Source organism: Actinia tenebrosa, unplaced genomic scaffold (genome assembly GCF_029948245.1).
Source record: "Actinia tenebrosa isolate PJP-AT-01 unplaced genomic scaffold, QUT_ActTen_1.0 PGA_scaffold7__59_contigs__length_16204524, whole genome shotgun sequence".
NCBI classification, from domain to species: Eukaryota; Metazoa; Cnidaria; class Anthozoa; order Actiniaria; family Actiniidae; genus Actinia; species Actinia tenebrosa.
Genome location: NW_028292584.1, coordinates 10,404,439 through 10,431,514, shown reverse-complemented (window position 1 = coordinate 10,431,514; position 27,076 = coordinate 10,404,439). Strand labels below are relative to the sequence as shown.

Genomic DNA, 27,076 nt, shown 5'->3' with positions numbered 1-27,076 from the left:
TTCTCTACTCACTTCGCTTCAATGCTCACCTGCAGATTAGCGAGTGTTTTCAATGAGACAGCAAGAGCGACTTGGCTTTAGCCTAGTCCCTTTAACTTTCTCAAGGAAAAGAAAGTACTTTCTTATTATCAACACTTTTTTTACTGTTACGTTTCCGGTGAAAACCATACCGAGTCTTGACTGACCGCCACCGCACTCGTCCGACAAAGGTTTCGGTAGTTTTGAAGTGAGTAAACAACGGTCACCGGCAAAGGACGTTCGTTCCGACAAGCTGAAGGGATGGGAAAAAATTGAGATAAAAAATGTGGTCACCATAGCTGCAAGCTTGCATTGCAAGTTGTGCGCATGCGTCTAGTCCAACAATGGTATTGTTTTACGCCAACCCTCGCATTGATGACATGTTGTAGTAAGTACCCAATGGACTAGATTTAGGCCCCGTCCACACTATGCCGAATCCGCAACTTTCACACTGAAAGCGAAAAAAACAGTTTTACGTCCACACATAAAAAAGAATAAAATTTGTGTCGCGGCCACAATAGTCTGATCAGAGGCGGCAAAAACGCTTCATTGCACATCTGAATTTTTAGCTTTCCCGCCATGTTCCCATGACAATCATGACGTCATCGAATTCGAAAAATTTCGGATACGAAATGTTCTCCTTCCACACTAATACGGCTAGCCGGCGTTTTCAAACTGTTCCACTCTGGAGACCGCATTCGAAAAAAAAAACCCGTTTTCGATGAAGAATTGTTCCGGATTCGCCCGGACTAGTGTGGACCGAATAGTTAAAAAGTCGGGTTCAAATTTATCCGGCATAGTGTGGACGGGGCCTTAGTTCAGACTAACATTTCATATACCCGTTTTTTTTAATTTGCACAAATTAGTAAGTTCAGTAGACCGTAGACCTACAAAACGTTGCACTAATTTGGACAATTTTGTTAGTTAACTTTTTCACGGTAAGCACTTTATATGCACTTTAGCATCTGATGTTAATATGCGCCTCTACAAAAGGAGTAAACGCGAACGATGTAGCCGTGACTGAAAAAATAACGCTGTCTCGATCGTTTGTAACTGTGCTACTGTAAAGGTGCCAAATATAATTCAGTCAACAATGGTATCAACTTCATTTTTCCGCCCCTCTCTCATTAACAGGACGTTGTAAAATAAGGAATCACTGGACTGGATTGGGAGTTCATTCAACTGTCGTTCGAGGTCCAACAAACCAGCTATATGGCTCTGAATGGCGGGCACCAGATACAAAACTGCAAGCACAATTAGAAAAAGATGACATTAGGAAATATTTCAAGCTTTTAATTCTATTGTCGTATGGCTCGTTCTACAAAGAGTTCTAACCAACGTTCTGCGTATGATTTGCGGACTATTCCATAGTTATTCCAAGCTTTTTTTTACTGTTTGATCAGAAAGGAAGGTCAGGATATTAACTCGTTGCTTCACTTGGAACAAGCTGGTTTCAAATTCTTTTCTATCAATGCGTCAAAAAAGATCTTAGCGCGTCAAAAAAGATCACCTCAGAACAAACAATTCTTCCATATCTTATAAAATGTCAATCACTTTTTTGAATAGTTTAAAGTATGGTAATTGACTTTTTCACCCACTCTATTTATCATCACCTATCGACTGAATACCAAACTTGGAGCGACTGACTTCAGCTATTATTGGATAAACTTCAAAGCTGTGAGGTTACTAGATCGGTAGGGTTTCTGAGTTGAAAATTCAGGTTGTTATGTAGAGCTCCTTGATAAGTGACTGTTACAAGAGTTCCTAGTTTAGCTAGCTATCGCTATGACGCCCCCCCTGTCCCTAACACTAAAATGGCTTCAAAACAAAAGCATTGTGATTGGTGCGGTGTACATTTTGTCGACTGATTTTTGATTGGTTGATATATATATATACTGGAAACCATTTGAAAGACACGGATTTGTAGAATGTGCATTTCCTTTTCATACAAATTCTGCTCGAGTTTCTCGTGAAATAACTGTGCAAATTTATGACAGTAAGCACTGCGCATGCGTTCAAGATGACTCGCATGGGCGCCAGTATTCAAACCAACTTAAGTAGTTAATCTAATTTGTGGGTCAAATTAGTTGGGGGCTGGATTAAGAGCAGACGCAGGCAGGATACAACACTGATTTAATAAAGAGCCAGTGCTTTTGGTCTTTCCCACAGTACTTCACATCCCAGGAGGTCTGCCGGTCAGGAATGACCCAGTGTGAACAGAAGTGTTTATAATCTGTCTTATTTACTTGCTTTTAGCAAGGGGTCAATATAAGTCGTGACTCAAACCGAGAACTCCATTGTCTTGACCTCTTTCTTTCTTCGCTTCTTGCTTTACTTATCCCTCCTCCCCAGTGTTCTTTCTCGTGTCTTATTCATTGGATAATGCTTTTTTCATTACAACGGAAACGCTGGATTAAGGTCCCTTTTGTCAAGGGTTGTACAAGTGACACTAATTGTTGTTGGAGTGCTAAGTATTGTATCTTAGAATTTTACTCAACGGACCGAGAGCTGGATTCGAAGTTTACGTTTTTCCATTAGTCTACCAAAAGGTTTTTGCCACGAAGAGTACATAAGAAAACACGTGGATTTGTCAGGCTAAGAATCAACAAACAGTGCATTACTGATCGTTTAGTCACAAAAACTCAGCACCTCACTCACTTTAATTACGAATTGATGGCTACTACGCTTCAATAGTCTTTCCATTTCCTTAATTTGACGCATTAAAAGAGACGTACAAGGAACAAATTAACATCCCCAAACCACAAATAACCAAATTGCTTTTAATTGGAGGTGATTTAGAGGCATGAAATGTCTCCTGGTTGGTGTCAAAGCTACGACTACTGCGGAAATGTCCTTGACAGGTTGTTTTTCGTTACTTTCAAAGCCCTCTTTATTCGTTCTTTGACTTTAGTAACTCTTATTTACCAGAACTAAAAACATCATCAAACATTCAGTGACATGACCAATCTCTAGACAATTAATTCATTTTGCTCTTAAGACATCGAATCTTAATTAAGCAAACGACGAACAAAGGGAGGAATATGTCATTTCCTCTAAGTAGAGAAAAACAAGTGGGATCGTTTCGTGTTTGGTGAATAATCTATTGGTTGTAATCCAGGTTTTGTTTTCTCTTGACGTTGATGAATTGACAGCTCAAGTCCTGATCTCCGCCCAGCAATACTTAAACTAACAACTTTGTGAAATAGAAAAACACGGGGACAATAGCGTTATGTGATGGAGCTCTTACAGATACAAGTGATCTATCACAATCTTATAGTGGAATAGATGATCGTAGGGCAAGCTCTATAGTGCGCAGGTGAGTGACGGGGTTTCGTTGCTAATGAAGAGACTTGTTCATATAAATAACTTCCTGTTATCTTGCTGGGACTTGATGGCTGACAGGGTTTTACCCTAAGCTGGGATTAATAAACTCATCACAAGTCAGTCAAGACATCAAGGCTTTATGCAAATAGGGATTTACGGTTCATAAGACCAAAGTGGCTTATTTGTTGAGTGCAGTATAGATTCAGACTTTTCTTGGGTGCTTATAGAATATTCCAACCGTCACGTTCCGAGTGGTAAAAGTTTTTATTTTTTTTGGCGTGGGATGGAACATTAGAGAACATCAAGCCTCGTAACAAGATTGGAGGCCTGATAGATGACCTGAGCACAGTACATCACACCAATATCAGTCAGTGTAAACAAGATAAGAAGAGCATGCTTCCATTGAAACTGTTACAGCACTATGGGCTATGGGTATGTATGCAGCCCTCATAGCTATATATTTTTTTAACAGATGAGTTATGGATTAGCAAAACTTATTATCAAAAGCACGTAACTCAGTGTTTGTAATGTTGGAAACATTCAAATCGGTAGAATGTTTGCAAATCTTATGAAATCTGTAGATCTGTGTCGGATACAGAGTAATCATCCTTACCTCTTGCAAAATACATCAAAGTTAGTGGCCTCGTTTTGTAAATTGGTTTCTCTGCATCTAGAACCAATAATACTCTCTAAAGCTAATTAATATTACTTGCGCGATCCCGTGATTGGCAAGTCTTTTTGAGGCTCAACATGGCAAAAGTTATTACTTTGACAGATTGAGGTTAGTCCTTTTTGCAACGGATATAAACACCGACCAAAACTGATGATAAGACGTTCCCTGCCTGAGGCAAATTCGCGGTCTGCATTGTTTTTTCCAAGATGTTTTACTCAGTTTGCTTGATGCATCATTGAAATGATTGGATTCGCTAACCTTTGCGTGCCTTGTAAGTCAGTGCTGCAACTGTTTTGTGGTTGAGCTTGTTCATCTTGGCCCATGAAGTATTAACCCCCTGAGATGATTCCAATGACAATGAACCACTCAAAACTCATTTTCTGGGAAAATTGTTTTGTGCCCTGATCATCGAATATGGTAGAGTCTTGCAAGCCTTCTATGTGCAAAGTAAGTGCTGGAGAGAGCAGTAGTTTATGCCGTAAATTGGTCGCGTAAAGGTTTTTCACTAACGATAATTATACACAAACATTACTTTTTTCAAAGGAAATGGAGAAATTTCAATTCCGCTAATGAACGAAAATGACACATGACAACTAGTGATATTTTTTATTTTTAACATGTTTTTCGGGTTTCTTAAAACTGCTGGTAGTCAATAAAGAGGCCGTGTTAGTCTTAAACACACCCATTGAATAGATACAGGTATTTAGAAAATGCTGCAGGAGTTAGTCAAAACAATTATTCCTTGGCGCCTCTCGAAAATGCCTGTGGGAAAACTAATTAACGCGAAGTGTTCACCATGGTGAACGTACAAATTTTTTTTGTTGCAAAACAGTATGTCCTACTGAAGACGTTGAAGGTTTTGTGCCGGAATGTTTTGGAAAGTGTTCTGTTGTGTTCTAAACCCAACCTTACACATAAAATGACATGTATAGATGATTTGAGAAGAAGACTGTCAGTCACCTGTCCGTTTCTTCTAACACCTGGTTTATCTCTATCGCTTTCTACTCCTTGTAGAAACCAGACCAAATGCTTGAATGACATTTTGTTTCATTTTTCGTCGTTTTGTTGAATCTTTTTTTTTATTCCACAAGGAGATTTCATATAATTTTCGTAATATCCAAGTCAGTGTTAATTAGATGTTTCATCACTTTTGATGCTAGTCTGATTGACACTTTTGCCATTGATTCTTTTGTTCTTTTACTGGCGCCGGATACTCTTCCTCTTAGCAGACCTATTGGTGTAATAGTCCAGTTTCCTGTTTGTGATACATGCATGGACTCTTGGTTTTTGGACGATTCAGCATTGGTGTAATTATTTTCCAGGAAAAATAGTCAAAGTGAAACAATCTCTGAAGTGCAAGTTGTTTGGGGTTGCATTTACAAAAGGGATGACATGATGCAAAGAAAAAGAGTCCTTATAGTTCGGGTTTGTTTTCATCAACTCTGGGATAACTTAGAATTTACAGATAACAGGGGCGCCAGGTTAACTCCATTAAGTCGGATCCATGATCTAGATTATGAGGTAAGTAAGTGGCCTTGCTGTCAGGCAGAGTAACACACACGCCCGTGATCCCTCTAGCCAATGAACAATCCGTAGGTAATTAGTTGAGACATGATGGGATCCAATTCTTAACTGGTGGTGTAAACAAAAAATGTGTCGCAAAATGCTGTAATTAGGGTCTTTGTAAACAAGTATTTCAATTACAGATAATAATGTGAACATGATAGTCATAATGGTGTTTCTTTCATGCCTCAGGGTTAGTTCCATCATTTTCTTTCTATTATTGATGCAGATGTTCTTTTAAGTCCAGAAGCAGCAGCCGTGCGGAAAATTCTTTCCTCCTCGCAAAAATAACGTTTCTCTAAAAATATTGGGTCCTTGTGTAGATTTTGGCGCCATTTCTACCAAGCCATGGGATGGCATTCTTTTTTCGATCCAGGCCGTAGTCACAAATTTCTGATTGGTTCGGTTTTCGAGGGATTTCAGTTTTTCTTACATTTTTTAATTTATTTTTCTTATATTTTTTTCCCGAAAGGTGGTTCGGTTGAAACCGGACCAACTGTACCGGTGGCTACTGTACTGTACTGGGTGGCTACGGCCCTGTGATCTTTGCAGCTGAAATCTATCGGTACTATTCAGTCTTAAATCGATGTTTTTTTGATACTGTAACTGTTTCACATTGCTAATATATAGGAACGACAAAGTCAATAGGCAGAAAATATTCTGAAACTACCGGTTTTTGAGTTCTAGCACTATAACTACCAAGCAAGGGTTGGTATTCTTAGTTGCAGAAATCTATCGGTATTCAATGTCTTCAATTGATCTTAGTTTTCGATACTGTATCACATTCAGAAAAGGAGCAACAAAACCAATAGCCCAAACATCAATGATAGCTATCAAAACACGCTGTTCTTTCTACTGTTTGACCTCCGCACGTGTTTGACTCGGTTATGATCTGAGGTGATGCACCTGAATCAACTTTGAAGATATTTTGGCCAATACTTGTAGACAGTTGTAGGACAAATTAAAAACCTGAAACTTCATTTTGTATGTCAGTGATTCAGTTTATTCAAAGTTTGTAGAGAACAGGAAAAGTCATGCCAAAATTGTTGTCATTTCATTGTTATCAAATCATCTCCTTCCATTGAATCACAATAATCACGTATTTCCTTCCTTTAGTATTGTTGTCGAGCTCTTTCATAAAACGGTGTCAATCTCGTAGCTCATAAAATTCTTAGATATTCAATCTTTGTCTTTTGCCGCCGCGAAACTCGCTGACTACGCCAAGGATTTGTTAACGATTTGCACACACTAATTCGTCCAAAATACCCCAATCCGCGTAGCCGCAAGGCATTACTAGCCTATTATCTCTTTAACAACATCTTAAGCCTTTGGATGATGAAGCTATTCGAATCCTAGCAATTATTCGGCCGGAACCTCGTGCGCCAACAAATTTGTATGCAACCGATCCAGGGGTTTCCCTGATGGACTCAGTATTCCAATCCAAGGAGATCTTAAAAAGAGGCGACTGAGTAGTATCATATAAAAGTAATCCTGAGAGGGGCGTAGGCAACAATACTCGGCTAACAAATTATGCAATCAGCAGTAACTTCTACACTACTCCGGCGCTACGAACCATACCCAGATTATAAATGGGCAACAAAACGACGGGATATTTTTATAACAGGATATTATACCAGCATTAGGGCATTAAAGTATTAAGAATTAAGATCAATGGTAATAATAACCGTTGACACTTTAGATTTGATATCGGTCGGCAATTCGATTTTTCGGATCGCTTCTTTGAAATACACACACATTTTTTTCAAAAGAATTACCTGGATTAGGCACATAATTTTCTTAAGCGGACCACGAAATTTTATTAAAACATCTCACAATTATGGGGGGTAAAAACTGAGAATAGAATAAAGTAATTGTTTTGTCTCTGTTGATTCGTATAGGATGTACATTAAACAAATGTATTCATCGCGGCTAAGTAATTAAAGGTTCTATGCCTCACGTTTCAACTTTCTTGTGAAAAGATCCGGTCCGGCCATTAACGAAATCGGTTTTTTAGACAATATGTCTGTAAGGATTGATCAAGGAACCGGGCACTAATCACCTTCCATTTTCTACGAAACCTTTTTTTGATCACTACTGCATATTACTAAGGCAGGTGTAAAGAATCTCTACGTCTATACCGAAAAATCTGAATCAACTTGTAAAAGGCTGCCAAATCAAAGACGTGTGCTGTTTTTCCCGCAGATTCAATGCAAGGTAATTGTGGTAAAATATATTTCACGTTTCGCACGAAATAGGTTTAATTTACTAATCTTTAACTGAGCGCTTTAGTACTTCAAGAGGGAAATAAAGCTGGATTTCGTTTTCATGGACGCTTCCTTGGTTTTAATAACAGGATTATCTCAATAAAGCGCCTTGGCTTGAAATTATGAGGGTTCTTGTTAATTACAACCGAGGAAGCTTCAAATGAGCTCAAATGAAAATAAGTTGGAATAAGACTTTTGAACGAGAGGAATACCGTGTCAAGCTCTGTGGATTGGTGTAATGGAACAGGTTGTTAAGATATCCAAGGTATTTATTACTTGGTTCTAAGATCCTGCTGTCATTGGTTAAAGGAATAATATGTCAACAACTATTCTAGAAAGTAGTATAATGACAACAAAAGTATATTCCTTAGGTGGATTCTTATTCAAATACAGATGAGGACTTCGCTAGATATATTAAGAGTGTTTTTCTGTTAATTCAAAGATCGTTTCTCAATTAAGTGAGTCAGCTTATTCTGAAAGTAATAGAACGGCATTTTGTCGCACCTCTTAAACATCTGCTTGGGATTCTATTGTTCCTTGTGGGAAAATTCTTTGTTCAAATCATTCCTTTCTTCATCGTCGATACCGATTGTAGCCTCAAGGTCTTAATTGGTCGTTGTTGTGATTGTTTTCGTAACGAAAGGAGTGCTTCGCCTAATTTATGTAAATAGTCCCCTTCTCAAAAGACTGAAAATCACAAAAGTTTCTAGTCGCGTAACGTGGTCTGTCTCTTTGAATCCTAAAAATTCCAGATAATTTATTTGATGTACTCTCTTGAATCAACAACTTCATCCAGATTCACTTAGTTTATGGCAAGACCCTTTACTTTCTTAGGCTCGAGTCAAGCCTTTGAAATCTGATGAACTCACTGACAGATCTCCTCCGTGTAGTACTTTGTGTAAAGAGAATAATGGGGAAGATTTAGACTTTGATGTTACTAGGAAAAACCGTGGCAAAGGTAAGCTGATGATAGACAGCGTGAACCAAAGAATCTTAAGAAAGCGGCTAAATCTACGAACTTGACTTATTAATTTGAATGGCATTCTCTAAACAAAACTATGATACGAGAAGACCTAAAACCTTTCAATGAATTAGGTAGTAAAAGCTCTGATTTTTTTCTCGTCAATTTGAAATAGAATAAAGTTACTGCGGTGATGGAAGTATTGGAAGGTGAAATATTTGACTTCTGAGACCGGAATTTCAAAGGAAATTGAATAAAATTGGATTGAAAGAAACTGACGGGCCAATATACTAAAGCTGATGGGTAACTGAATTGTAAAAGGTTGGTTTCGCGATGGAACAAGGCTCTCTTACACCTAGAAAAAATAGCAAGGTAAGAGAATTCATTCTAAAACTGTTTCTTGATAAGTATAAACAGTAATTTAGTAGTTTGATGAGATAGACCAAGAAGAAGGCTATAAGTAAACATAAACTGAGAAGGTAAACAATACCCTCGATTCGAGGATGCGAGAAAAAAAATCTTTTTTATTATATTTACTTTTCAAAAGCAACTTATTTTGCTGGTCCTTAAAATGATATGCTAAAGTAAAGGAATGAATATATTTTTGTTTTATTGTCAAACAGTTAGCAAAGCTGGCAATAAATTATCACATTGAATTGAAGACCACATTTTGATATCCAGCCGGTTATGATGAGGAAGTACGCACAATATGCATTAATTTGGCGGGAAAGTCTGCAGAGAACGCGTTGACAGAGCTATAAAATCAAATTATCTTACTCTCGACCGTAAACCTTTGATCGTGGGAACTACAAAATATTCTGGAGTGAATATATAACCAAGGGAAACGGTCTTTTATTTGAAACTAAACCAAACTACGGAACTGTTTTAATATTAAAATATGTATTAATAATGAGTAGATTCTATTGAAAAGGACTTAACAACCACTGGCTCTTTCTATAGTACTTTTCAATTCTTTATTTTATTTCGTATAGTATTCAGGAACTATGCTCCTGTCACGTGACAAAGCTGGGCGAGACGTCTCCTTCAACAATCAAGGGCGTCCGGCCCATATTTTTCCTTATTCCTTCATTTTACATTCCTTCTAAATATTCAGCATATTTGATTGATTTTCAATTTCTTTGGATTCTGATTCTCAACCAAATTTCAAAACTAGATTTTCCTATATATATGTCATTGACGATCGCCTAGTGTTTATACAGTCGAGGCAAGCAACGGAATTATTTTTGTTTACATTCCAATTTTAATTCTGGCCCGTAGAGGCAACATTTAATGCTACTTAACAAGAGTCCCAAGATCCATATTCATGAATGAGGCCTGAGCAATATTTCATTAAATACACCAATATACCGTCAATACTGAGATAAAGAACGACTCTCATCAGCGTTCGTTAATTCGTTAAATCACTTAGCCTTGTGACGACTAGCTCAGTTAAAAAGTAATATCTCTAATAAGTATTTAGTGTTCAATTGGTTCCTAACGGCAGATATTGGTTTTAGGAACAATTAGATATGGGGCGATTTGGATTACGCATGCGTAGAGTCACTTGCATGAGGAAAGGTTGTCGAACGTCATATTGGCCGCGGAAACAACATGTCGTAATCTACCGGTGTTTTGAAAATTATCGGAAGAACGAGAGAAAAACACCGGCAAAATCATTTCCCTTTGAGTTACTGTGGTGTATGAGAGGCCAAGGATCGTCATAATATTAGAAATGTTTCGCAATTTAAAATAATCGTTGCGCGGAAGCTCCTGCGGGGAACCCATTTGAGGAACGTTAGAGGAATGTAGCATAAAGTAATAACGAGTGACGTTTAATTGGTTTTTTTCCACGAAAATTACTCGCCTGGTGGCACCTGTAACTCTGTAGCCAACTGACCCTAGAGTCGACCTCGTTCCTCCCGCGTCACTGCTCGGTCAAGTAGAACTTTTAAAAACATATTAATTTTGATTTAATCGCCATATTTTCTTCAAAGATAGTTATTTCTGGGTAGACAAGTAATTAATTTTGTCGTACTTATCTGGTTATTTTCTATGGAAGCCATTCAAATGCCCGATGACCTATACGTCACGTGATCAGTACAAACCAGTTCCACCTGGACGTCCTGGGGCGAATAATGAGCAGCCTAGACATTAAGACTGCACTTTACATGCGGTAATCTAAGTTCTCACGATTCTAGAAAAAATATATATTAAATTTAGATTTTAAGCCTAAAGTGCCAAACAAGACAAATAAACGCGGAAATCTCCCCCAATTCATTAATGACTGAATGAGTAAAATTCATGCAAAGTTGGTACTCTAATACAAGTTTATAACCCATGGTGATATACAAAATTAGTTTTCCATTTCATAAAGAATACTATCTAATGAAAAATCTGCAGGTCGATGTTTTTTCTCACGATTTTATGACGGATATTTTACAAAATTGTACTCACTGTTCGGATGACTTGACTCACCATGACAACGAAGTACGTAACTGAGGAAAAATATAATTATCACGAAAAGTGTGTCTACAATGAGTCTTTAATGATCTGCTAAATTAAAGTCGTTCCTAATACTGAACTAAGGCCAGTTAAATTGAACAAGGAAGGAAAGATAAGTGGCGGTTGAATGCCCCGTGACCATGTGGCTTCTGTATTCCTGTTATATATTCAGTCGTTTCACACAAGGCTCGTAATTTACCTATTACGCATGTTTTTATATGTTTTCCGAGCCCATCCCACACGGCTTACTGCCTCAACTATGAAATATAGTACTTTATAGTATAATCTTAATGGTCAAATGACCTGCATGAGTCTTATGGTCACTACAAGTGTGGGACTAGCCTTTCTTACCATAGGATTTCCATTGACTGATTTGTAATTTTACATCATGCTAATTAAGGACTCGTTGAGGTGAGATTGTAATGATCAGACTTGGTTTTTTCGCAAATATTTAGAGTTCTTTCAGTTTTTAGGATATTTCATGGCTTTGAAAACTGCGTTACAGCAAGCACATTCGAACCGTGAACACTTCGAGTTTCTTTTCAAGTTATTATTTCTTGAACTTTCTACTGTTTCAAACCCTCTAAGATGAAGCCGATTGAGTTCAAATCCGAGTGATCAAAATAAATCTGATTTCCAATCGATTGCCTCAAGGGATGATATACAGTATTCAATTTTTTTTAAATGAAAAAAAACTTGAAGTGTATTATAAGTCAATATTACATTTTTACATGCAAGTAAAAATTTACAGTAAAGGGAAAAAATGCTGTAACTGAGTTCTGGGAAAATTGCGTGAGATGTGACGCAGTAGGGGTCGGTCGTGCCTTGGTTGCCGTCTTGCGTGTCATGGGAAGTCACTTATTTTATTAAAGCCTTGGTTTTGAAAGGCGAAAAAACACACAAACAATGATTTGCTTAATTAAGTATAAAAATGGATTGAAGGATTTCATAGACAATTCCATTACACGAGACGAGACGGTTTTTGAATGCCTAATGGTATAATAGTAGCATAGCATGTATGACCCGAGTGTGATCATCACTTGCTGAAGCCCGCATTCAGCCCGGCAGTTGTTTATATATTGTTTATCAACTGATGTCGTATTTAAATAACACACCAATAGAAAGACAGCCCTACGGGTTATTTTCAGCCTACTGAAGACCACTTAAGAAGGTTGTTATTAGTACATTGTGCAGCCAGAGGCAAAATGACGAGAGATCTTATCTGGAACAAACTAATAGCACTAGAGCCAGGGACAATGTATCACAGAATAAGGGACGTTAATAGCAGGCAGGATTGTTTGTATTGAATCATTTGAGTGAGCCTTCATCATTTCATAATCACAAACAACTGAGACACATGCAAGGACACAAATAGTACCTTAACGGAACCTTCTCTACCAACGCGGTCAAAACCATACTCTAATGGACATATCCTCTCTCCAATCTGCACAAACACTGGCCTACCTATTCCGGGTAAATATTCATTATTTTTTATTAGAATATTAGATATTAATTCCAGTAATCAGTGACAAGTACCCGAAACGTGTCGTGTGGAAAAATCAAGTCGAGGCGGCCGGCATTGATTGCGTTTTGGCACACTAATTAACGGCAGGTCGCTTTTTAGACGCTCTAATGAAATATCAAAAACTTAAAGAAATGATTGAATACGAAATTATTCTTCAAGTTATTGGTTATTTTGTTCGATGAATTGCTTAAAATATGTGCGCGCAATATTATACAAAGCATAGAAGACTAGTTTTGATCAGTAATAATTAATATATTTGTAAGAAAATTGTTTATGATTAGAGAGGTGTAACAACGGTAATTTATAGATGTTCGACAAATTATTCCATACATCCGATGATAATCTAACTCTTTTTACAGAGTTTAACGTGCAGCTTTTTAGAGACCGAATGCCTCACCCGATAGAGGACCAAGCACTGACCCCCAACACGAAAGGGAAGGCAAATTGATCATTTTTATCCCTAAACTACAGCACATATCCCACAAGCTCAAGTATTTCAAACTGTGCTCAAATTTACTGACAGAAAACTTTTTGCTTTTCGTGTTTTGATCATGTTATAGCATTTTATTCATTTAGGGTTTTCTTGCTGCTTGTGGATAGTCATTAAAGATTTGATTTGTATTTTTTCAAGCATACTTTTTCTCGGAAAAAAATCTGAGCTGCAGAAAAATATGCTTGAAGACTGACACAAATCAAATCTTTAGCATTCTATTTTTTTGTAACCTCAGGGCTTTATTATTCTTACTATAGTCTGATCTTAATCTTACTGTCAGTTATAAACTTATGAAGGTGGATTTACTTGTTTGATCGCCTCAATTTGATGAATTTTTGTGAAATGCATTAAATTTTGTTGTCAAGGGTGAAGGCCATAGCAACCAAAAAGTGCCCAAGTCTTGGACTATTAGACACCTTGGCTTCTTATGATGGTGACAAATTTGTGACTTTTCGTTACTTTTTTCAAGTAGAAATTAGTTGCTTGCTTTGATTTATGAGATTTTAACCAAACAAAAGCAATAAAGAATAAATAAAAAGAAATTACAGCTTGAAGCTATCGATTGTGTAGTACGACCACTGTTTGCTTTTGTCTAGATGCAAAAGAATGTCAATCCGTTGCTCGCTTGACTGCCTTCAAAGAGTTCGTTCGAAATTTCATCTATAAATCTCCCCACAAGAATTTCCTTGTCGAAGTGCTTCGCTCTGGCGGATTGGGCGGCTTTCTCTTCAAAATGTCCGACGGATGTTGGAAGAAAACGTGCCGAGGGATTTGACCACTAGTGATATTGTGCTGACAGTCAAGAATGCGAGAGGGCTGTTTTGATTGGCCTATGCATTAATTAACGTCAAGAGACGTCAATCACTTGGGAGAATAGTTTGTATTGATTTTACAGTTGATCAACCATAATTGCACGTTTGCAAATGGTTAGTTCTTGTCGAAGGGTTTTACAAACTGTTGATTCTCCATGTCACGGCCCAAGTGTTCTTTCAACTCACATAACTCATAAAGGGAAAACTTGCTTGTTTGGTTGGTTCGTGAGTTGGTATTTCGACAATGAAGAGAGGTGAAATCCCTCGGGTAAGATGACTGGCGAAGCCGTCCCAATCGTGATCGTCGAGTGCTAGTTGGTCTTATCACTGATCAAAGGCTCTGGTAGCTGATGTTCGTTCGTTTCATTTTCAGGACATGGTCGCTCACGATGACGACGATACAACAAAAGCGTGCAACAACTGTGGAGATACTTGTCCTGGATTCAGTGCTCATTACTGGAGGTAAGGCAACGTGGTGAAGATCAACAGGTTTCGAGTGACACAGCTCATAATAAAGCATTGTGAATGCCTCTCGAAACGTGTGGAAACCTTCAATATCTTTGTAACATGTCGTAGCATATGCAAGAGCCATTATTTAGCACCCGCTAATAGCCGTATCAAGTTCGCGATTGCTTATAACGAAAGTTGTGGTCTACAACAGAGTATAAGAATTTATATAGATGCTCCATTGATGTTGGAGTTTCGCCATTCGGTACATTCTTAATCCATCACTCTACCTACCTAGATAAGACGGATAGGCATCTGCGATGACCCTTTAAGCTTTTACCCCGAAAGAAATGTATATACTGGCATTTTTCTTTACAATGTTTCTGATCTTAGTGCCTTATTAGATAGAACTTTCAAAAACTATAACATAGTCTTCAGTTACGTTTGTTCCGTTGTTATATCTTTCTTTATTGGTTTTGTATGTTTACTTTTGAAATCGCTGATGAAAATTCGAGTTTGGGATCCTTTTGAAAGTTGTCGAGATTCTTCACATTCGTCCCAAAACTTTGACTGCTTTTCATCTTTGATTTTAATTATCGATAGGTACGATTTCTGTAGTTGTTTGTTTAGTATAAATCGAGTAAGTGAACTGCGTCTCTTGGGTGACATATTTGAGTGCTTATCTTCAAAGGAGACTACAGATCGAAAGGTTCGGTTTGATAAAGCTAAGACGTATCAGATACTTTTACACATATAATTAGAACGTATATTCATTGCGTACGCCTTTACAAGGGCTGCCTCTGGAGCCATTAAGTCTATAGCGTCTGACGTTTATAAGGTGGAACACGGTGGCTAATGGAGGTCCTTGAATCTATCTGACCACAACACACGGCCATTCTAATATCCTGGAATGTGCTCATTCTACTGTGATGCTCAGAGTGTGGGTTGAGGGTGATGGAAATGCCTTCTGCTGTCATAGAGAGAGGCTTAGAGATATCAGTGCAGTTTTAGTATGTGTGAGCACTGTAGTTATTTAATATCCACACATAACCTCTTTGACACGGTACTTTAATAAGAATATTCCTTCTAATGATTGGTAATCTGAACTTAACGATTTTGTCGCGCTCTCGGCTCTTCTCATCCGGAAGCTATGGACGCTTTATCTTCCTGTCCTAAAGGCGTCGATTGAGTGTTTGGTGATTAAAAGAAAAGAGATTTTAGCCTGACTTCGATCCGTATAAACCATGATGTTCATTTGAACGATTGATTCCAGCGTGTGATTCAATCAACATGTGTCCTAAGGCAACCATTCTGCGGTTTTCCTCTGCGGTGAAGAAGCCATGAGATGAACCACTCATATGCAGCTACTGTGAAAAGAATAAAACCTCAAGATACAGTCGGCTCATTAGCACTGACCAATCACTCACTTCATTATGTTGTTAATTCACGCCAAAACTTTAGGGGAAAAATCAGACTTTTTGACCCATTTCTGCGCGATCAGATGTCCTTCTGTTGATTTTCAACAAATCGTTTTTACACAGAAATATACTTCAATTTGTTTTCTGAGCAAAGACAAGGTTTCCTGTTTTTATTGATCAACTTCTTATTCCGTTACCCCAGACGCTTTAGACGGCTATGACGTAAGCCTGGTCTATTTTGTTGGTGGTTTTAATCAAAGGGTCCCTATTCGGGTATCGATTTTCAAGTTCCTTTGAAGATCCGACCAAATTTCTGAATTTATATTTATACCAACCGCATATCTCTTAGAAACGCGTGGAATCATTTCCAATGCGGCACGTTTGCCGGCGTTGGAATATAGGCGGAAGTTGATTTTTGAATGTGTGGTGTTATATTCAACACACGCCGTTTTTCGTGGTAGGATTTCGGGAATGTTGACCTACTTGATGTGAATTGTTGAACAACGTTTGTTTTCACAAACTGTCACGTTAGCAGTTCTCGCACGAATTTTCTGTTTGCGAGAACACAAAAATAGCTGTTTTTGCACTTATCCCAGTAAAGTGACCTTAGAGGAAATAGCGGAAATACCGGGCAGTGTACTAAAAATGGTTGGAATAAAACGACCTTTGCGCCATTTATAGTGCTCTTGTTGTTGTAATTTGGATTTGTTCACGGGAAAAAGCGCAGAGATTAGCTATTATTGATATGTGATTGTTTTTAAGTGCTGAACATTTAGTTGTTATCTAATCGCATCTGTTCGTTACGCTCCATTTACACGCCAGCTCGTGCAACATCATTTATCGAAACTATAAAAACACCTTTTCCTTTTGATAAGACTATGTGTGGTCTCAAGAAAATGAAAAAAAAAATGAATGAAATATGAAAGAATGAGAACTGGAGTCGCAAAGAAATGGGAGAAAAGAGAAAAATGTTGATTTTTAAATCTATGTGCATCCATCATTTGTTTGACAATATATATTACAAGAACAACTTTCTGCCTAAAGATATAAATTAATGTTCAAGAACATAGTATCGGACCTAGAGACAGAAAGAGAGAGAGAGAGAGAAACGAATGAGAACTGGAGTGGCAAAGAAATGGGAGAAAAGAGAAAAATAATGTTGATTTTTAAATCTATGTGCATCCATCATTATTTTGACAATATGTATGACAAGAACAACTTTTTTCCTAAAGATATAAATTAATGTTCAAGAACATAGTATTGGACCTAAAGAAAGAGAGAGAGAGAGAGAGAAAAGATAGCGACTTCAACAACAATCAAAAGATCCATCAAAAAAGTTCTTAAGGTTAAGAGTAAAATGTATGATATTTAGCTGTTCCTCTTAAGCATGAGATATGGAGATTATGAGGGTTATTTATGGGATCTGTTTCCCCAAGCATAAGATTAGGGAAATTATGAAACTTAGAAAGAAAAAGTGATTAATTTCAAGTAGTCTATTGTATTTAAAGATAAGAATTAATTCGTCCTAGTTTCTTGCTGTTAGAAATAAGATATTTTTCTGCTGAAAAATTCCTTCCCAGAGGCCTGAAGCAATACTGAAGGCTTTCAATTGATTCCAGAGCCCACAAGCAATTTGCTCCTAATTCAGGTTTATTCATTTTTCACAGCATGACATTTGTGTGTGTTGTGTGCATGATTCTCTCCTCCCAGACAATTAGGCACCATAATCAATTCCACAAGACCTTTTCATTGTTCCTTAACCTTCTAGAAATCAAATCTGGTTTTCCATCTCCCTCAATTCACATAACATTGAAGACGTAGCATGACCATACTTGATTTCTTATCTCTATGGAAATGATCATGCCAGAGACATTGTTTATATTGAAGTATTAGTCCCTTATTGTGTTATGGTCAAACAGAGCTTACGAACTCAACAGGGGAACCTCATTGTTAGTTTTTATTGATTGTTTTATAGGATTTGAAATTTCATATCCTTCAATATTTTTCTTTTGGTCATTTAAATTTATCTTTTGGTATAATTTCTTCAAATACTGCACTGCTTTCACAGCTCTCAAGGTTTATACTTTCTTGGTTTGTTGAGACAATAGTAAAAAATAATTATTTATTTCCTCACATGACACCCCCTTCAATTACATTGATCATATAGTTTATCAATAAAGTTAATCGTAGATCTATTTAGGACTTTCAAGATTTTAGAATTATCTTTGTAGGTCAGAATATTTACATTTTTTGATTTAAATCGATTATACCTAGTACCAAGGGTTTCGCAAGTAATTTCATACGAAAATGATGAATCTAAAACATGCTGCTATTTTATGACGAAACAGTAGGGTATATTTTAATCATTCTTCTCCTATAGCTACCTAAACTAATATTTTAGCTTTTTACTTTAATTTTTTTAAATATTAGTTTGGAACACCATAATACTCACCTTGATATTTTCCAGATCAATTTATTCAAACTGTAAATGATATTTTCTGAAAGAAAAAAGGAAAAAGTACAAAAATTCATGACTAACAATTTCAATATATTAGGGCCTCCTGCTAGTAGAACAATTGTATAATTTGTAAAACATCTGTCCTTGTTAACCTATGTTTCTTTTGTGTAAATAATCATTTTCTATATCCATTCCATATATGTCTTTATCAAGGAGTGAATGCCAGTTATACCAAGTACATGTGCTGTTGAAGAGTAGATTTTATATAGACCTGGCAATCTCCTGATAATCAATCAGGGAGCTGATGTTGTTCTAGATAAGAGGACTAATCTGTCAAGGACTCTCTAATAATATGGGGCTTCCCATGGCAAGCCTGGGCATGTCTTGATAATCATATATATATATATATATATATAAGATCTAGCTTCACTATCACACCCTCATATCTATGAAATTATGCAAGAGACACTCACTTCAAATCCTCTCAGGTACTGTAGTCATAGATATCTCTCGGCAGTAACAGTTTTTCTAACTTATTGACCCATAGGTTATGTATGAAATAGTTTAGTCTTGCTATGTATGACTGGTCAGAGAGTATGACTAAATGTATATTCAATGCATGCCAGCTGCTTGCAAGCTTTTCAAAAGAATATTTTAAGCAATGATTTTTCACTCAAAAAAAAAAACTCGATGAAGATATATTTTTAATGTTAATTGGTTACTAATATTATTTTAATTGTAGGAAAATCTGCCGTAATTGTAAATGCCCTCGTGAGGACCATAACATCATGGGTGATGATGTTAGAGCTGATCGTAGTATATACATGGCAGATGTTCACCGTGCTTCAAGCTTAGCAAGTGATGATGATAGTGGATGTGCTCTGGATGAATATACATGGGTACCACCAGGACTTACCCCTGAACAGGTAAACCCTCTTCTAGTTACATATAGTCAAAATGCAGCTTTATGCTTCAATATTTTTAAGGTTATGTTAATGTCTACTTACATAATGTACTCAGATATTCTAGTGTACTTTAATCTTTTTATTACTTTAGGGCTGTAACATTGAATTATAATTAAAAATTTAATATACGTACCAATTTGACAATGATAAAGGTTTTGGTTTAGACCGAAACTTCTGTTTAAAAATTGTAAATTTCACAAGTCAGAGAAAACTTTAAATCAAAACTAATCATGAATCCTGACCGCAATTTTGGAATATGTATCTTAATCCATCAAGTTCTTTGCTGGCTTAAAAAAAGAACATTTGAATCATTACATGTACACTGAATTGTATAATTCAAATTTTTGAGTAAAAAGCTGTTTCTGTGTAATTTAGCAATGATTTTTGATTTCTGGATTTCTGGGTTTTTGGCAATAAAATAGAACTGCTAATTTGTTAAAACTCTAGAAGAAGATAAAACTATACTGATCAGAAGGAATAGACTTAAGTGCAATGTTAGCAAAAACAATAAGTGGGATGTCAAGTGGCTGAATAGTTACACTGATTGAAATTGTACATGACCCATCCGTAATGACATAGATCCTCTCTATATCCTGCATCAAATTTTAAATGTTTGAAATTCCAAATAATTTTTAACATTCTTATCATGGAAAAATATTATTTTGCTAGGGACCACTCTTGTCTGGCCTTCAAAGAAACCTAAGTCATTTTTTTTGAAGATATTACTTTTTTTATGTTCAAGATATTTGTCAGGTTCTCTGGTGAATGTAAAATAGTTGTATAATAATTATCCTTCACTCTTTTCCTTAAAAGGCATGGTAGTGTTAAACAAACACCCATATCACCTTGCCTTTGAAAAACTAAGTTTATGATTTTTGAATCACAAGTTAGTGTCTCTGGACTAATCAATAATATTTTCCACTTAAAATAACACAATTCCTTTGTATCCTTGATTTTAAATAATGAATGTCTAAGTTCGAGGTAATTTTTTGTCCATCATAAGGTGTTTTGTATTTTCTGAATGATTGAGATTGATTGACACCATTGTTTTATTTGAAATATAATAATGCTCAAAATATCTTCATAGTCAAGTGTTACCATAACCTCAACCTAACTAAAGAATACGGTACATGGAAAATATATTACCATAACCTACTTCTAAGGCCTGACCCAACATTTTCACTGAACAAAGGGATGTGGTCGACATTTCAAAAAGTCCGATTCTGATAATATTAAATCTGGACACTAACAGGTATCCTTATTTATAAATTCACTATGACAAAGTCTGAGGTGGGTTTTTAAAATAAAAAATAGCTGACATACTTGACTTATACATTTTAACAACAGTCTTATATGTATGTACAGCTATTGTATTATCACTCATAGTAAGATAAATGAGTTAATGTTCTGCCAGAGCTAATATAATGTCTCATTCTAGGTACACCTATACATGAATTCTCTTACAGAGGAAAAGATTCCATATGTTGATAGTGTTGGGGAGAGATATCGCAACAGGCAGATTATTCTGCAGCTTCCACCACATGATAATGAATCAAGGTTCTGTAGTGAGCTCAGTGAAGAAGAAAAGAGAGAGTTGCGCTTTTTTGTAGCATTGAGAAAACGTGATTCCCTTGGACGAGGAGTTGTGAAACAAATTCCTGAGATGTCAGAAGGATATCCTTGCAAGGAGGCAAGTATTTTTGATTTATGAAACTCTTCTTTTTAACACTGCCTATAGCTATGCTCCTAAGTATTAAGTACTTTCTCTGATTATATTAAATTTTTTTGGAATTTGCTTTTGTATGGGCACAAAACAGTGATTCAATGTTTAGATTGAATTGCTGCAACAGGTTGAAAATAACGGCCAGTCAGTCGACGATCATCATTCATTGATGACTGGCCATGTCAACAACAACAAAAAACAACAATAAAAAAAAAGACTGGTCACATTAGTTTTAGCTCAGTCATATACCTCATTTCTGGCTCAACCTTACCGGCCAAAATGACGGACAAGGCAAAGATTTGACCCTACAAGTTCCAATTCTGGCCAGATATTGTCTGATGACTGGCTGTTGTTTTAAGCCCTGTACAATACCTTATAATGTACATGATAACATCAAGTCAATTTAGCAAGTCAAATTTAGCACTGACCTGCAACTATGGTTTATGGCTGTAGAAGTTAGTTTTGCAAAGGCACTTTGAGAGTAAAGCAAGTTATCCACAGTTTGTACTAGTTTTGACTTTCTTGATATAGAGGCTTTGCACCATCACATTATGGCAGTCATGACTGGAGGCACAAAAATAGAGTATTTTTACCTGGGAAACTGAATTCTAAGTCTTAAAAAAAAGGATTTACCACTACATGGTGGATGTAAAGCCAAACAGGTTTTGCAACCCACTTGATAAGCCTACTGATAGATGAAATTGGAATTATTACTCATGTAAATCAGATTAGGCCAGATTCCCTTTATCCTGCCTAGTGTCATGGCTGCCATCAACGTCATGGTGTAAAGCCTCTATTGGTGTAACTTGAATAACTTTATAGACCACTAATGGAGAAAGTAGTAAAGGTGCACTGTCAACCCTTGTAAGAGTACCTCATGGTCAAGGCACTATCAACCTAAGATACTTTTCCTTGCATACATTACTTTTCAAATTCCAATTCCAATAATTGAGATTTTATCTAATATTGTTTTGATAATCTCTAATAGTGTGGAGAGCATATTGGAGCAGGATCAATGTCAGTGTTTGCGGCAAGAGCAGGGCAGCACACCAGTTGGCATTCTGCATGTTTTATTTGTACTGTATGTAAGGAATTGCTGGTGGACCTCATCTACTTCTACAAGGATTCCAAGGTGTATTGTGGAAGACATCATGCAGAATCACTCAAACCTCGATGTGCTGCTTGTGATGAGGTTAGTTCATAATAATTTATATCTCACACTAAACTACTTTAGTCAAATCCAACTAGCGGTCTATCATCAATGCTGCATTCTGATTATATGAGCTACTAGTAGGCTATAAGTTATAGAAAAAAGTGAAAAGTGCCAGCTTTGAAAACCAAAAAATTAGATTTAACTTTAATTCAAAACTTGTTTACATCTATAGATATATTTGACTGTAGATGGATTTGACTAGAACAAATAGTCCTCTTGCCCTCATGGCCTATTAGTCAATAGCCCATTCAGGCTTGAGAACTAATTTCTAAATATCCTACACAAAATTGAAGCAAACCTTTGGTACCTGCATTTACCTTAGACCTATCTTGAACAAGACGACAAACAAACTGCACAAATCATAGATTAAAGTTACTGTATTGGGCAAAGACAAAAATGTACCTGTCCTTTGGCTATCAGACTCATCACTTTGTTAAGTTCTTGTGCATTAGAGAGTAAAAATATCAGTCCAAGAATTTTCTATTGTCATAAGGACTTAAAAAGCCTTTTGGCTTGAAGAGCAATGAGGAAGCAATGTGATTGAACTACTTAAGCAAACTAACATTTATTTATTTTCACGCAGATAATCTTTGCTGAACAGTGTACAGAAGCAGAAGATAAATGTTGGCATGTTAAGCACTTTTGTTGTTTTGAATGTGACAGTCCTCTTGGTGGAATGCGTTATGTGATGAGAGATGACCGTCCATTCTGTTGTAATTGTTTTGAAAGCCTTTACGCTGAGTTCTGTGACTCTTGTGGGGAGCCGATTGAGCCTGACGTTAGTCAAATGGCTCACAATGGACAACATTGGCATGCTAACCCACAATGTTTTAGCTGTTACACCTGTGGCAAGTCCCTTCTTGGGGCTCCATTTTTACCAAAGAATGGAGAAATATACTGTTCCCCTGAATGTGGTCATGGAATACATCCTGTTGGTTGCACAGAACTTTCGGATCATACACCAAGATCACAACAAAGACAACAAAAACAATGTTCTATCCCAGAGTCTTATACATCAGATCTTGAAACTCTTGAATCAGAGCATGATGATAATCATGGATCTAATGCTGAAGCTGCTTTAAGGAGATATAAAAAACACTTGGAAGAAGGTAATGCTGCTTCGGCTTTCATCCATCATGAAAATAGCCCTTTTACTTCACCGAAGCAAAAGAGTATTATATCTTCAAACCAAAAGGATTCTTTGTCAGGAACGATGTTTGGTGTCATCGAGACTCCTTATGGAAAGGATATGTTTGATAGTGTAAGTGTGCAAGGTGGAGACTGTGAACAGTTTTATATCAAGCATGATGAAGGAAGGAGTTCTGGAGTTGCATCATCTGAGAATGGATCACATGTGAATGAAAATGATATGGTTAAACCATACAAAGTGATAGCATACAATTATCCTGAAACAGACAATCATGAATTTGTTAAAGCTACACCTGTCGAGGATGTGGACGGCCATGATAGCAATTATGGAACAATTGAAAGTAGAGATAGTAATTATGGAACTGAATCTTCTTCGGCAATTGATGAGCTTCAAAGGCAATCTAGTGGAAGTTCATCAAATTTGAAGGTTAATGATGAGAAGAAACATGTTCTTAAATCTAGAAAAGAACCAAATTTAAGTAAGGAAAGACAAAAACATAAGCATTATTTTGTCATGTCAGATGAAGAAGGAGAATATGGTTATTTGAGTAGAGGTTTTTCACACAAGAATGAGTTATTACAGAGACCTATATCAAGGTCTCTTGAATGCTTGCCAATAAGGACCATCCCTGAACAATCCTTCATGAGGAATCACAGACTAACTGCATCTGGCACACGTAGCGCTGCAGGCAGGGTAAATAATTCAAAGAGTTCATCACATTCTAGGTCTTCGGGTCAGTTACGAGCAAGGTCATCAAGTCAGAATTCTAAAGACTCGCGACTAAAGGAGACTGTTAAGAAGCCATTAGAGTTACCCTGGGAGGATCCATTCGCAAATCCAGTTGAAAAGAGCCAACAAGTTAGGCCAATCAGAAGACCTCGGATTGCTTATGTGGAATGTTATGATGACAAATCTAAACTTGCAACCAATAAAAACACTGGCTCCTCAAAAAAGCAAAGTAAAAATAAGAACTGTAGGGTACAATAACTTTTATAGATAAATGTTGTCTTATAACAGTAAATAAATCAGTAAATCTAATTACAGTTATAGTTCTTACTAGAGACAAAAAGATTTTAGAACATAATGAGTGAATAATAAAGCAAATTATGTAATAATGTTAGCAGCCCAATTGCTGATTACTTGGTAGTGAACTAGATGCAGTGAAGCAACTATATTATTTTGCATTTGTCAATGTTTTTTTTTTATCAGAAAATTAATATAAAATTTCAAAAAATGGTATTTATAAATACTGGATGGACTACATATATGTGCTCCCAGATGGTTGTATGTTTTTCTCAGCTGTAATATTGCTATATATCAATATGATTATTGCTGCTATAAGTTCCTAAATAAACATGTTTTATTACTGAATGAATAACTCAACTGCAAAATCTTTGTCCAGTTCGAAACAAAACATGGAAGCTGCTTTTATATTCCATACCTCTTCATAACGATAGTCATAAAAATCCTAAAAAAATCCTGCGTTCTGATTGGCTGTTTGAGCGGGCAGTATTTTGTCAGTATCTGCCCAGGCTCGCAAAACAATTACAAAAACAAGTTAAAAAAATATGGAAAAAAAAAGTTATTTACTGTCCTATAGTCGGTTCGGATAGGGAATAACTGTGCCCTCGGTCAAGACCTCCAGCACGGTTTTTCCCCCTACTGAGCCAACAGCCAGTTGGGTCAGAGGGGGACTTGCTGATCTTTGGTGTGTACAGTATTGTGTATTTCCAGAAAATATCCAACCTCCGATCACAGAAAAAAATTTAAATTGTCTTTAAGTGGGGGTGAGATCTGAGCATATTTAAGATTTTTTGAAAGCATCTTAAATTCCTGTCATGAAACTTTTTAGCCTTATTTTGGAAGTGCACACTTGAACGACACACGCATCCCCATATCATACCCATGGCATAAGAATAATTCATTTCCTTTCTATAACTCGACGTATAAGCTTAAATAAACCTGGTTAATTCTCAATTGGTGTACGGCTTAACTCTAATTCATTTGGACATCGAAGTGCATTCTAAAAATATGTAGAACACATTATACATTTTACTAAGTATCTCAATTCTGATTGGTCGAGAGCCCTCAGCCAATCCCCGATATTGTGTGAACTCGACATGATAAATGTATTATCTGTAGGTTTTCCTACAGATAATACATTTATCATGTCAAGTTCATTCAAGCTCACGCTGTGGTAGCTTTGTTTTTATTCATTATGTGTATTTATTTACAGAATTATGTACAAAACAATTATTTAAGGAATCCTTAACTTATTTTCATATATTTTATGAAGAATTCCAAAAATATTTTTGAATTAAAATTTTTGCGTTTTTCACGCTACATCATGGCGTTCATAATTCTTGTCTCTACAATTTAATGTTCATGTTAATGTTATACAAAATGTATAATAAAGCAATTATTGAATTCGGTATCGCATAATATCGTAAATATCAAGACCGAAGCTGTGTTATCTGCCTCAGCCTTCGGCTTCGGCAGATAACACTGCCTCGGTCTTGATAATTCACGATATCATGCTCAACCTCACCCAATAATTGCTTATTATTGTAGTTAGCTCACTCACATTCCGAGTAAAGTTAGTTAATTTTCAGACTTTTAAAATGTTTAGGGTTTTCCAATCTAAAATTCACTTTAGAAAGTCTCTTTCGTACAACATGGACACAGCTAATGGTAAATAATACATTCAAATTTAATGTGAAACAAAGAAAGCAAGACTTATTTAAAACGAGAAAACAATAGAAGCATTTATACACTGTGCATGCCGACCACTAAACAATGCAAACAATATTTATTTGCCGAGTCTATGATAGTAAACTTTTTTCAGTTTAAAAAGCTCTTCAGCTTTACTTACCCTCCAGCTATTATCCATCCTTGACATCGTCCTTTATTCCCCAAAAGATAAAGAAAACCCACTTCATAATCTTTGCTTGTATTGCCCAAGAGTGTTGAACTGACGGAACAAGAGAGCGCCAAAATACTAGTATACACCGATTGCTGATTGGCTGATTCTGACTGTCAGTTCACTGAGTCATCTGGGCGGGTTTGGGCAAGTCACTGTAGAGGTGTTGGAAAACCTGAAGGGGATTCGCGGCATATATTCATGTCCTTCCGGTTTACTTTTATTATATTTTCGTGATTAAATTGAGTTCATAAGTCCTCCTATTTTGTTAATAAATCCCGACGTTGACTTTTCTCCAGACAGCCTATTTTAACATAGTGACACAAAGGACGTACGGAGCCGGATCAATTGGACCGCGGATCACTCTAAAAGATTTGGGGACGTTTTACTTTTATTACATTTTCGTGGCTTTAAGTCTTCCTTTTTCGATAAATCCCGACGTTGTTTTTTTCTCCAGGCAGCTAGCCTATTTTAATGACTACTACCAGGAATTCGTCACCATTGGGAGGGAGGTAGCAATTGAAAATGTAGCCGGAAGACAGCTATAAGGGTGGGCCGAACTGAGTATGAAAATTAGGAGATATTAGGGGAACAAGGTACAGAGGGAGGGGGGAGGATATGTAGCCCACAAAGCCTCTCCTGGCGCG

The 27,076-nt window shown here is 36.7% G+C and overlaps 1 protein-coding gene and 1 long non-coding RNA gene across 8 annotated transcripts in view; one reads left to right on the top strand and one right to left on the bottom strand.

Annotated features, from left to right (window-relative positions):
* Positions 1-26,474, bottom strand: part of LOC148905578 (uncharacterized) — a 57,901-nt gene extending 31,427 nt beyond the window's left edge. The window contains exons 1-5 of one of the 3 annotated variants that reach the window (XR_016121746.1): positions 26,382-26,474; positions 18,453-18,498; positions 11,258-11,298; positions 3,956-10,997; positions 145-1,262 (exon numbers count right to left, since the gene is read on the bottom strand). This is a non-coding gene — a long non-coding RNA (uncharacterized LOC148905578). Of the gene's footprint in view, positions 1-144; positions 10,998-11,257; positions 11,299-18,452; positions 18,499-26,381 lie in introns of all 3 variants that reach the window. The other 2 variants (XR_016121745.1, XR_016121747.1) reach the window with 2 other exon arrangements.
* On the top strand, positions 3,658-24,880 carry LOC116301238 (uncharacterized). Of its 5 annotated transcripts, none has more exons than XM_031710267.2 (6): positions 3,658-3,774; positions 14,509-14,597; positions 19,201-19,384; positions 20,862-21,113; positions 22,135-22,338; positions 22,943-24,880. In XM_031710267.2, the coding sequence occupies exons 1-6, from the start codon at positions 3,736-3,738 to the stop codon at positions 24,494-24,496; spliced, it is 2,322 nt and encodes a 773-aa protein (XP_031566127.2). In that variant the 5' UTR covers positions 3,658-3,735; the 3' UTR covers positions 24,497-24,880. The 5 variants fall into 5 exon arrangements, with proteins under 5 accessions (XP_031566127.2, XP_031566128.2, XP_031566126.2 ...); XM_031710268.2 differs by lacking the exon at positions 3,658-3,774 and adding an exon at positions 4,344-4,462; XM_031710266.2 differs by lacking the exon at positions 3,658-3,774 and adding an exon at positions 9,055-9,175.
* Positions 26,475-27,076: the final 602 nt, after the last annotated feature.

Coding starts and splice junctions, on each gene's coding strand:
- LOC116301238 (XM_031710264.2), top strand. CDS start 12,728: ATGGACATATCCTCTCTCCAATCTGCACAAACACTGGCCTACCTATTC. Junction 21,114..22,134: donor AAGGATATCCTTGCAAGGAG/GCAAGTATTTTT, acceptor AATCTCTAATAG/TGTGGAGAGCATATTGGAGC. Junction 22,339..22,942: donor GATGTGCTGCTTGTGATGAG/GTTAGTTCATAA, acceptor ATTTTCACGCAG/ATAATCTTTGCTGAACAGTG.